General features: G+C 41.0%; 1 protein-coding gene across 2 annotated transcripts in view; it reads right to left on the minus strand.

The window, feature by feature from the left end:
• Nucleotides 1-3,523: 3,523 nt before the first annotated feature.
• Nucleotides 3,524-12,775, minus strand: part of BMAL2 (basic helix-loop-helix ARNT like 2) — a 47,125-nt gene continuing 37,873 nt past the window's right edge. For both annotated transcript variants that reach the window (XM_081023673.1, XM_081023672.1), the window contains exons 13-16: nucleotides 11,526-11,634; nucleotides 10,163-10,244; nucleotides 8,708-8,816; nucleotides 3,524-7,657 (exon numbers count right to left, since the gene is read on the minus strand). In XM_081023673.1, the coding sequence (XP_080879799.1) occupies nucleotides 7,533-7,657; nucleotides 8,708-8,816; nucleotides 10,163-10,244; nucleotides 11,526-11,634 (425 nt within the window). In that variant the 3' untranslated portion in view covers nucleotides 3,524-7,532. The remainder of the gene's footprint in view (nucleotides 7,658-8,707; nucleotides 8,817-10,162; nucleotides 10,245-11,525; nucleotides 11,635-12,775) is intronic.

Genomic DNA, 12,775 nt, shown 5'->3' on the forward strand with positions numbered 1-12,775 from the left:
CTTGGGAAGACAATAATCAGGCATAGCCCAGGTCTGTAAAGCAGTTTCCAGGTAATTGGAGTGGGTGGTGTGAGGCATCTGGACTTAGCAGTACAAGCCAAGCCCTGACCCTTAGCCCCATCTCAAAACCAAACCCTGTCCAACTCTCTCCCTCAGAAACGGCTCTTTTTATACTCTCTCCCAATGTGCTGCTCCTCCCCCTTCTGTATCTAGCAGACTCTGTAGCCAATCAGAGAGAGGCTCCCGCCCTCTGGTGGAGTTTCAGGGGGACCTGACTGGTCTGGCTCTGCTGTCCGTATTATTCACACCTAAACGTAATGAATACCTAAATGTGAAAAATGGTTTCTACTTATTTTCCTTACTATATTCATTTGATAAGTGAGAAGAGCTTGTCCACACTTACATCTTATCACTGAACAGGTCGGACACAGCTGAAAATCAGCCACAGCTGCTCAGAAGTAATTGTCACCCGACCCCAAAGAATTTTTACTTGATTAAGAAGATGTCATTAACTCTTGGGAGAGCTGGGTGCTTCTGCTCTGTAGCCCAACAATGTAGCCCCCACTACACTGGTGGAGCTACAAAGTAGTGTGTGTCCCCATTGCTTGTGTTATCAGTGTAGGCAGAAAGGGCTTTTAGGTGCATGAATGGGCCATTACTGAACTAAGAGGGGCTTATTTGCTAAGAAATATCATGCATATAAATTAGCTTCTTGCCCTGCTGCTTCTCTTCCTCCTCCTCCCACAGAAGCGAAAGGATTACCTGTTGTTGGGATGGATTTTGGTGCTTGGTGGAGGCAGCCAGGGGAATTCCATTCTAGAGCTGTGTTTCCAGGGAATTCAAATTCCTTGAGGATTTCCCAAAATGAAGCAGAAATTCTTTAAGGATGTAAAACACACACACACTAGCACCTTGATGTTGCTGCAACACTATTATCGCGTCAATGACATGCTGCAAAATATACCTGCCTAAAAACCACTAACCTGGGCATAGGCCCATGTTTGACTTGTGCTGGAATCTACAACAGTGATGAAGGAAGAAGCAAGATTCTGTGGCCCTCTCCACTTTCGACTCAGGTTGTACATACAGTATGTGTAGAGCTGAGCTGCCAAGTTCTGAGATCTTGGGGGACAGCTGGAGAGCTGCTGACAGAAAGTTCCTTGGAGAGTATACAACACTCACGCAGAATTCAAGAGAAAAAAGCCCAACGACAATGGCTCCTGTGGGCTGTTGCTGGGGAAGGAAGGAGAGGGGTTCAGTGAGCATGGTCACAAAGGCTTTTAGATGCTGAGTTGTTTGCCGGCCTCCGCATTTGCCGAATAAAAACCACAAAATATCAACTTTCTTGCTTGTTCTTTGATCCTTGTAGCTGCCGGGGGAGGGGAGAATCCCTCGAGTCTGACAGGCAGTTGCAGAGACTTAAGGTCCCCCACCTTCCCAAGTCTCCTCCTCTCCAGGATTTTCCCCAAGCAATCTGAGACTGTGCCAGTGTGCCTGCCTTTGCTCCTCCCGCTTCATGCCTCTCCAGGATCTGAGAGACCAGGGGGAGATGGCAGCTTGCAGCAGCACAGAGAGACACCCTGGCTTCTTCACCAGCCTGACTCATCTCTGCCTGAGAGTCGGGCCCCCCCTTCTCTCCAGCTTCTGCCACAGACTCTCCCTGCTCACTAAAAACTGTTACCTCTTCAGCTTCCGACATCTCTGCCTCCCAAGCTGCTCCCTCTTCTCCCTTATTGTCTTCTCTTGGGGGTTCCCCAGTTAGTGCCTCCAACCATTTCTGTGTGTCCAAGCAGTCCATGACACTTGGGCTACAAAGGGATGCAGCTGGTAGGTGAAGAGGAGGCTGCGACTGCCCAGAAGCCTACCAGTGGGGAAGAGAATGGAACGCTGGAGGTGAATCATGCGCCAAGAGTTGGAGGGGGAAGGCACCTTGGAAAAAAGCAAACTACAAGCTGGAGGCAAATAGGTGCTGCTGATAGATTTCACTCCATGTGTGTCAACTGTGCAGGAGGAGATGTAAGAAGCAGATCAGAAGAAGTTTTATTTGCATCAGCCACTAGCCATAGCAATAAAATAAAATACAATGTACTGAAGAGGTAAAGGCTTAACTATACAAAATACATTACAGAGGTTTACATCAATGATCAAGTAATAGATCTTATTCTAATTGCCCAGCAATTTTTTTGCAGTTTTTGCTGTCACCTGGTTACCTTGATCTGCCAGAAGAAAAGACACAGTAGGAATGGTTGAACAGCCTGGTATGGATTGTAGTAGAGGGGCAATAACCTCACTCCTCAAATCTTTATAAAGAGTACAGGCGAGCAGTACATGAGCTACAGATTTTAATCTCCCTCTGGATATCAAGGGGAAATTGCTTTTAACAAAATGGTGTAACAATAACTTGTAATAATTCATAAAATAAATTTGTAGCCCAATGTTCTGCAGTGTTTTCCAGTTCCTCTCTGGACCCAATTTAACATGCTAGCCTTAAATGGTTTGAGCTGATCTGTTTGATGGACCTCTTGCACCCATACTATCTGCCTACATGTACACTTAATATAATTATACTTAATATAACTGTATATTTTTAATTATTTTAAGTTTCTCTGCATGGGCTGTACCAGGAAAACCAGTCTATAAATATTTTAAAATTTTTAAATGAAATTTTGAAATAAATAAAATAATAAAATAAACATTATGCATTATAATATAAATAAAATAAACATTATGCATTTAAAATTATTTTGGCTGTTCCAAAGATTTTGACATCAAGGAAGGTCGTTTTAATAAACAAAGGCAGCTTCATGCAGAAGTTTTCATCTAGATGTATTTGCAATCTTCAATATTGTAAAATTTCAATTTTTAATAGCATTCTGACAAACAATTATCTCAGGGTTTACTAATTCTCCACAGCACATGGCGGGGGAGGGGAAATCATGGGAAGCCTATATTGTAACACACACTTAGCCATCATTACAGGGGGCAACTCAATGATGAAATCCTACTGGCCATGTCCAAACTGCATGATGCGTATATTTTTGCATGCTGACAAAAGCAAGGAACTTATAGTGACCACAATGAATAAGTAAGCCTGGGAACAGCACAATGAAATTGTGTATCACACAATTCTACAAAACGATTACATAATCTTTATGGTGGTATGCTAAGGCAGAAGTTTATCTTGCTCAAGGAACAATATCATGATGGGCATTTTTGAGCCATAGCAATCAAAACACATCAATGCGGAAAACTGCGGGTGGGTAGGGCTAGAGTGTATCCCCGGCGGGCAAGCTCAGTCCTCAGCCCAATGCCATGTGGGTGGCAAGGAGCTAAAAATGGGCAGCAGGGTAGCAGAGACACTAGGGCATGGCTCGATCCTGCCCACCACCAGTAGGCACTGCCTGACTCCTGAGGGAATGAGGTCCTCCTTGAGCTAAAAAAATAGGAACCCACAAGGTCCAAACCAAGAAATTAAAAATAAATTGAATATGGTACTTTGAAAAATGCATACACACACACTACATTTTTGTATAAAATATATATTTATTCTTCCTACCCATTAGTTAGCGTAACTATTTACAAAAAGTAGAAACTGGTAAAGAGGAAAGGGCAAGCTCTGCAAGTGGAAAAACAAGAATTCAATAACAAAGCAAATGAACAGATACTGCACCTCACACTAAGGAAAAACACTGTCCTATTAAACTGAATAAAGCTGGTTCCAGAGATGATTTGCCCCAACAAAGAAAATGATACATGAACCATCATAAAAGATCCCAAGTGTCATTACCTGAAGAGTTCACAGTGCCAAATGTGCATTAGGATGTCCGTTTGAACCCTTAAAATTTTTTGTTCACTCATCCAACAAGTTCACAATTAGGTGGGACAGAAGAGAATCAGTTTTTTAATACTATCCTTTTCTTAATATTAAAGTATTAGTTATCTTGTTTCATTTTGCTATCTACCTAAACATTAAGGGGGCCCAACAAAACCACCACTATTATTATTATTATTATTATTATTATTATTATTATTATTATTACCACCACCACCACCACCTTTGCTTGTTCCAAGGCTGTTTACACAGAATTCAAATTCAGGAGGCTTGTGGGCGTTTCCACAGGATCAAACAAGGTTCTTTCAATACCCTGTACCTCTGGAAAGCAACTCACTTTGCAAGATGGACACTATGAGAATGTACTGGGTCATGGGGAAGCCAAGAGGTCAATAATTCTCTTTAAAAGCTCTGCTGCCAAACCTTATTGCTTCAGATCATCCATTCACACCCTTTAAAAAAATTATTGCTTATCAAAGGGGGGGGGGAATAATATATTCAAGGGGCTGGAGGTTGCTTAGAGACGTTTATTCTTACTCTACATTTTGAGCCATGTTTAGCTTTGTCAGCAACCTTTTACACATGCTCCATATACAGCTACGTACATGATTTTAGTATTTTCCTTAAAAAGGAGAGGGGGAACAAGAACACCACTGTCAGTTTCACTTCGATTTCTGGATAGGCAAGGAAGTGCACAGGCACTGGGCACTACATCTTGGTGCTCCCCTGGCATGGGAAGTGTCCCGACCTCCTTGCTGGCCCTAACTTCTGTTGCCAGCTAGACAGCAGTGTTATATTTAATTCAGTGAGGCTTCTGACAAAGTCCCCCATTATATTCTTGTGGAGACACTGGTAAAATGTGGACTGGATGAGGGAACTGTTAGGTGGATTTGCAGCTGGTTGACTGACCAAACCCTAAGAGTGCTCACTAATGGTTCCTTGTCATCCTGGAAAATAGTGAAAGGTGGGGTGACGTAGGGTCTGTCCTGGGTCCCTTGTTGTTCAATGTCTTTATTAACAACTTGGACGAAGGAATTGAGGGGACACCCATCAAATCTGCAGATGACACCAAACTGGGAGGGGTAGTTAATGCTGCAGGTGACAAATCTGGATTCAATATAAGAGATTGTAAAACTGGGCCAAGACTAACAAAATGAATTTCAATAGGGACAAATGTATGGTTTTACACTTGGGCAGGAAGAACCAGCTGCACAAATGTAAGATGGAGGACACCTGGACTGTCAGTAATACATGTGAAAAGGATCTAGGGATCTTAATTGACCGCAAGTGTATTATGAGTCAACAGCAGCAAAAAAAGCTAATGATCTTCTAGATTGCATCAGCAAAAGTCCAGTGTCACCATCAAGGGATGTAGCACTCCCACTCTATTCTGCCTTGGTCAGACCACACCAGGAGCACTGTGTCCAGTTTTGGGCAAGCTGGAACATGTGCAAAGGAAGGCGATCAAGGGTCTTGAAACCAAGCCTTATGAAGAACGGTTGATGGAGTTGGGTATGTTTAGCCTGGGCCAGATGAGCCTGAGAGGAGATCTGATTACCATATTTAAATATCTAAAGGGCTGTCACATGGGAGATGGAGCAAGCTTGTTTTCTCCTGCTCCGGAAGGGAGGACCCAAACCAATGGATTCAAGCTGCAAGAAAGGAGATTCCGACTAAACATCAGGAAAAGGTTTCTGACAGTAAGAGCTGTTCAACAGTGGAACAGACTTCCTGGGAAGTTTGGTGGACCCTCCTTCCTTGGAGAGGTTGGATGGTGGCCACTTGCCATGCATGCTTGAACTGAGGTTGGGCAAGATGATCTTGGGGTTCCTTCCAACTTCTTTCTTTGGCGGTCAACAAAAGAGGTTTAAAGACTGTCCAACTCTATGATTCTAACAAAAATAGTGAGGCTGGAAAAAGTTACATCCAATGGAAAATGTCCTGTCATTTTCTAGAGATTAAATAATCCTAAAATGATTGTCTCTACCCTTTCATATATGTACTGCAACATTATATGTGTATCAGTGCAACTCATACATTAATGCTGTTACAATACAGTACAAGTAAGACCTCTAGTGGCTATTGGGCATAACTACTCACAATTTCTCACCCTAGAATTATTTCCCTGGTATGTTTCACAAGTTACAAATTTAGCAGTTCTGTGACTCTATGAAGTATACTTGCAGTATAATCCATAATGTGGAAAAGGCAAATATTATACAGGTACTGCATATAACATATTATAAATGACCCCCAAAACACTGATTACACATGGCCTCACCAATTGCTAGTACATTACTGATGCATGTATCTATTTCATGAATGTGTGAAGGTGTCTTCACATACAGACTTATACAGTACATTACATACGAAAAAATTCTAATCTTACTATTCTCAGTGGAGCAATCATATTTAAAGTAAAGACTTTAGAATTTTAAAATAAATTGCTATTTAGTATAGGCAGTAATTGTTTTTCTAAAGTTCAAATTTGTAGGTGTTTATCTGCATGTTCAAGTTTAAATTACTTTATGGCAGGGGACCAGTACTCCACATTTTCAGAAGGACTCTCACTATGTGAAAAAAATGCATTTCAGTGGCACAGTGTGTTAGAACATCCCCACATAATATAATCATAGCATTTGCATGTATTCAAAATGGACAGCCTGTATTGTATAATACAGAGCCTAGAACAGGAAAACTAATGGCCAATGCTACAATCTTGTACAGTTACCTGTAAGTAAGTCCCACTGAACTCAGTGGGGGTTACTTCTGAGTAGACATGCATAGGGTTGCAACTGTAAAACTACAAAGCTCAGCCCTCTGAAAAAACAAACAAACAATTCTAGTATATCTATATTTTCTTCAAGGCTTGGGTACCTTGGGTATTGTCAGATATGATTTCCATATTATGCATTAAAGATACATGGGTGCTCAAGACCTACTCCAAAGGTGACAAGTGCATTTTAGTATATTACTGAAAGATCGTTGGCTTCCCTGCTCAAAATTTGTGTGTGTGTGTGTGTGTGTGTGTGTGAGAGAGAGAGAGAGAGAGAGAGAGAGAGATGTTTTCTATCACTACTGCAAACACTAGAAAATAATAAATTTTGTTGTTTTAAGTCTTTCCTGTAGCAGTTTTACATTGGAACAGTGCACAATTTCATGATCAATATGAATGACTGCTCACTTTGTAAGAAACTTCCATTCCTTGTTTCTTGATCCCTGGGTTCAAACAATCCAACAGCAAAATAAAATATCTTAAGGACTTGAGCTCCTCCAGGAATGGACATAAAAAGTCTAGTTCTAGTACAGTACTCAAGTACAGTACTGCTACTCAAGTAGCAGTAATAAATTAGGAACAAGGAAAACACATATAAATAGACAGGAATATTTCAGAACAAAATCTCTATGCCCATTTTACAGTAGATTCTCTTTTAAATTTTTTTGTAAAAATATAACTGTTTTAAGATTCCGGTCAACAAGTGTATATCAGTAACAAAATTGAGGTCCTGTGTCATTTTTAAAAAATTACATGTTTTCAACATATGCAGCCAAAATGACTGAGAATAAGGCCAAAGTCATTTTAAAATATAGATATTGTAAATTTGAATTAAAGTCTTAAAAGGTACTAGTACAGTACTAGAGAACTGATTATTATTTTTGTGCATCAAAGTAGCTTAAATTCCTTCTTAGCTGTGTAATACTAAAGAGTCCATTGCATGTCACTGAGCTCTGCCGGACCCCCTTCAGCTTCCAAGTAATTCATAAGAGCAGCCATTGCAGTGTCATTTCCACAAACTGCATCAAAATCCAGTTGAGAAGCATCACCTAAGGAAAAAAACAAAAAATGTCACCACTTTATGCAAAAATCAGCCTCTGTAATTCATTGTTTACTCTGAAACAAGCAACATCCTTTTGGCACAAATAACTTTACACATCACATCTTGTATTTCCTTGCACATGCTGCAAGGTAGCCAAGATGGCCAAGACTGGGATACAAAGAATGAAAACACAATTGTACTGACTGGCAGCTGCTCTCCAGGAGTTCAGACAGGGGGTTCCCAACCCTACCTGGCTTAACCAGGGGTCTTCTGCAGCCAAAGCAGGCCCCTCCACCTCTCAACTGCAGCTCTTTGCCTGTGAATAGAGAGCTTAACTCTGCCACATGGTAAACTGCTGCTTAATGTTTCTTAAGTGGGTGGTTCAAAATGCCCTGCTGAGAATGATTCTGACTAGCTTGAATTTATGTTACCACAAAAAGGAAACCTTAAAATATTAACAGATTTCTCATGAGTGTTTTCTTTAAAAGCCCTATCACTTTTGCATTGAAAAAGAGGCATCTTAACACACATTAAAAATGTACATATTAAATGTAGGCTTTATTCAGTTCTGTTAAAATATCTTTTATTTTAAAAACATCCTGAGGATTTATATTTTATGCTTAAACAGCTTAAGACGTTTATTGGGAGCAGGCATTCCTGATTTACCTTCATTCTTTACTGAAACATTGTTTCAAAACAGAATGAAGTTTGAGATGAGTCAATTTACAGAAATAAAAGCACTATGGACAGAATGCAAAGCATCAGGTATGAGTATCATATTGCCCTTGGTGGCAGTGGTTAACCAATACTTGTGAGCTGCATTTCTAAGCTGACTGGGCTTGCTGAATGAAAGATTTCCGTTTTCTTCCTTTGTTTTTTTGGTGTGGATCACCTGCATCCACAGGTGACATCTATTTCTTTTAACCTAAGGATTCTATGAACAGGAGCGCTGGTAATCTCAAATTGGTAGGAACTAAACACCCTCAGTTACACAATCTACTTCTGCAGAGACTTACAAATACTTCATTAAGAGGAAATAAACAGAAGGGAAGCTTACTGAGAAGAGGTTCATTGCTGGGGAGTGGAATAGTGCCCTGGTGTTGCCCTGAGGTTTCCACATCTAATATTCCTGAAGGACACAGCTGAAGAATGTCTCTCTTTGGCACCTGAGCACACACGAAAATGGTGACAACAGCCAGAAATCAACAAAAATGATATTATAGAAATCAAATACTTTTCAATGCTGATTCTTAGGGATACACTGTCGAAATTAGATGGCTTTGTTTACAAGTGATGCAGGAGCAGAGAACTGGCAGCCCACAGTCCAGATCTGGCCCATTATGGCAGGCACGTGAGAACAACCGGAAGTGATGTTTTGTCCAGCTCTGCCTTCACAGACAACTCAAAGGAAAATTAAAAAACCAGCAGGAAATCTGTGAGATCTGCAAAGGAGGGAGGCACTGCCTCTTCATCCAAGGAGGAACGTGTGCTATGTGTCTGCTTACATGTGACAATGTTGAAGAGTGTGTTATATGTGTGCATGCTGGTGTGTACGCATGAGTGTGGACTGGACTTGTCCCCTTCAGCTACACCCACTTTTGGCCCTGCCTCCCACTGACCTGTGGCTCCAGAACGGCTGGCTATGAGGGAATGCAGCCCTCTAGGGGGAAAAGATTTCCCATCCTTGATGTAATGAGTAACAGCTGCAACAATTCTGTATTTGCAATGCCCTCTAAAATAGTACAATAAAACCACCAGAAAGAAAGAAAGAACTAATTTTGTGCTGAAAATACAGCTTGACAAAGTATGACAACAGGCCCCTAACTGAACTGCTTCAGAGGATACTTACCAAGAAGTAATAGTTGCTCCTATCCAGGTAGTTTATAGTCACAGAAGTTGGAGGGAATCCCTAGGGTCATCTAGTCCAACCCCCTGCAACGTGACTCTTTTGCCCAACAAGGGGCTTGAATCCACAACCCTGAGATTAACGGTCTCAAGCACTACTGACTCAGCTATCCCACAGTCGGAAGCTTTCAGGCTCCCAAAAGGAAAGAGTTGTTGCCGTTTGGAAACAGCAGAGTTGGTTACAGAAATTTTGCTATAATATGAAATAACAGTGGCCTCCTTCACATGCTACATGAGGTCATGTGTGGAGCCAAAGATGAGGACTATGCTACTAACCCTGCCCAAAATGTGTGTTGAGGATGGACATCAGAGGAGCCCCCATCAGGAGCAATTTGCCCACACATATGGGGCCTCCCGTGGTCAGGGCCCCAACTGCACAGGTGGGCCTCTCATGTAGAACCTTTACACGTTAGCAGCTGCATTACACACAGGAGATCTTCAGACATGATGCTGGGGGTGAGACAAGAGGCTTGGCACTCCTCCTTGCTCTATACACAGATTCTCTTCATGTGTGTAACATGTTTAGAGGGCTAGTAAGAAAGATCAAATCAAGTTACTGGGATATTAGATAGCCTTTCTTAGAGACCAGTGGCTTATGGATACTCACATCACTACCGTCTACTGGGGAAGAAGACTTCCTCATCAGATCTGATGGACTTAACTCACCAGGAGGTGGAGATGTATGTAACCTAGATAAAAACAAAAGATGACATTTAATCCTCCTCACAAAGTATTTGGCAAACACAAACAATCTGGCCTCTAAAACACTTGATATTATTTATTAACTAGTGCTGCTGTATCAGAAACATTAGCAACATTTGCCCTTTAAGATCTCCACCCCTTCCCTCCAAGGTTCCTCCATCTCTGGAGGAACTTGATCATATTCAGTCCTATAAAAGAGTCCTAAAATTCAGACTAAATGATCAAGTGGCTGTGTTGTTTAAAACTATGGGCTAAGCTGATTAAGTGATTCTTTAGTTCTGCAAAGTTTTAGTAGAATGGGATGCCAGTGAACCAAAAGGATGTACTAACAGCCTTGATGGATCAGGCCAAAGGCCCATTTAATCCAGTATCCTGTTTACAGTGGGCAACCAGATGCCTATGGAAAACCCACAAGATGGAACTTAGAACAAGAGCTCTCTGTCCGCTTGTAATTCCCAGCAATTGGTATTCAGGGGCCTATGAAGTTAGAACATACCTTAACTACTATGGTTCCTCAATGAATATGCCTAATCCTCTTTTAAAGCCACCCGAGATGGTGGACATCACATTTTGTGAGGACAAATTCCATACTTTGTCATGCGCACAATCAAGTGTGTCAGGGCCATGCATTAATTACAGTTAGTTGGAAACTCTTCAGAAACTTTGGCCCTCACACTCAGCTGGCAGGCGGCATGACTTCAGGGATCACAATTAAAGCCAGATCAATGCATTATTTAGGACTACCAACCCCCCTCCCCAAATTCCAATTATTTGTTTAAATTTAATTTTTGACTGGTGCCTAAACAGATTAAGCAAGACCTCAGAACTTGGAGGAATATGAACCTCGTGATTCTGGGCAGCCACTGCTAAAATGGTCCAGGCTCCTGTTCGTTTTCCAAGTGCTCCCTACTTTAATTTCAAGTGAAAGTATTAAGGGTTGGCAATCCACTCCACTAAACAGATCTCCCATTTTATTAAATATGCGGGATTACAGGCTGGTGGTAGGGGATCTTTAGAGATTTGAATTTCCGGGGTCCAAGGGTTCTCAGAAGGAACTTGTTTCAACACCTTATGCTTTGCTTTTTACTTACAATTTTCTCCCTTTGAAAACCCTTCAACTAACAAGAGGGTGACCTAGCTCTTGAAATGGATCCCTCAGAGTGGTCTAGAATCTGGTCCTCTAAAGCTTTTATTTCAGTTTTGGCCATGGTTAGTTCACCTTTTAGAATAAAAAAATGGTTAGTGTTTGCTGCAAAAAAAGTTATTACCGTTGTAAATCTAAGACTTCATTTGCAATTTCAGTTCCTATGCTTCCAGCCCCAAGTACAGTTCCTGTAGACATCCCTGGTACACCAAGAAATGGTGGCTTTGTTGTATCTATGTTTTAAGAGACAGAGAATCAAGATGATTTTATTTAGTTTTACACTATTTCCCACTGTAACAGATTATCTATTTTATTTTATTGAAATAATTTTTATTAAAGATTTTATTGAATTACAAAAGAACATGCAACGTCTTTCTCTCTCTTTTTATCATTGAGTTTCTTAGTTATGTTCCATGTAAGAAAATGTATCTAGTATAGGGTTGAGGGGGAAGATAGGTGGTAGGAGCAAGTGGTGGGGAGATGGTGGGTGGTAAATTCACATATTATTTTTCTTTCCCCCCAAAAATGGTATATGTGTGTGGTTTTTGTGGCAGCGTCACTTGGGCAGGTTCTCTTTCTATATGTTTGTTGGTTTACATTGGCACTGAGAGAAGCTTGGGAGGCAGATTATCTGTTTTAACGCTTAAAAGTAATTTTAACTGTGTTATAAATACATCCTATTCACAACCATTTGTTTCAGTTTTGATGACATACATGGAATGCTTTCCCTTTCATGTAACGTAGCCTTCAATTTCAGTATTTCCCCCCCCCCCCAGTTAATATAGGATTCCAACTCCTTGCTCCGAAATAATAAACAAGGATAGAAACTTCAATCTTTTCACAGAAGTAATATGATGAAAATTTTAAGAGGTTAGGCTGGCCTCAACCAGAGCCAGGGCTTTTTCAGCTGTGGCTCCGATCTGGTGGAACGCTCTGTCACAAGAGATTAGGGCCCTGCGGGTCTTGACATCTTTCTGCAGGGCCTGAAAGACAGAGCTGTTCTACCTGGCCTTTGGCCAGGGCACAGCCTGACCCCCGCTTTTGGCAATCCTCACAGAACTCTAGCCCAATGGTTGCCATTAATTTGATTTGAATTAATTTTATAATGAAATGATTTTAGCATGTTGTATTATTTTAATGTTGTTAGCCGCTCTGAGCCTGGCTTTGGCTGGGGAGGGCAGGATATAAATAAACTTTTATATTATTATTATTATTATTATTATTATTAATTGTAATTCACTTTTCTCTTGCACCACCAGCTTTTACCCTACAAGAGTAAGACGCACATAATAAAAATCTATGAGTTATTTGTCTGCAGAGCACAGATTTAAAAGAAAGGGAAGGTGTGTACATCCAGACAGCTTCTATATGGGA

Source organism: Podarcis pityusensis (genome assembly GCF_964106645.2).
Source record: "Podarcis pityusensis genome assembly, chromosome: 10".
Classification (NCBI taxonomy): domain Eukaryota; kingdom Metazoa; phylum Chordata; class Lepidosauria; order Squamata; family Lacertidae; genus Podarcis; species Podarcis pityusensis.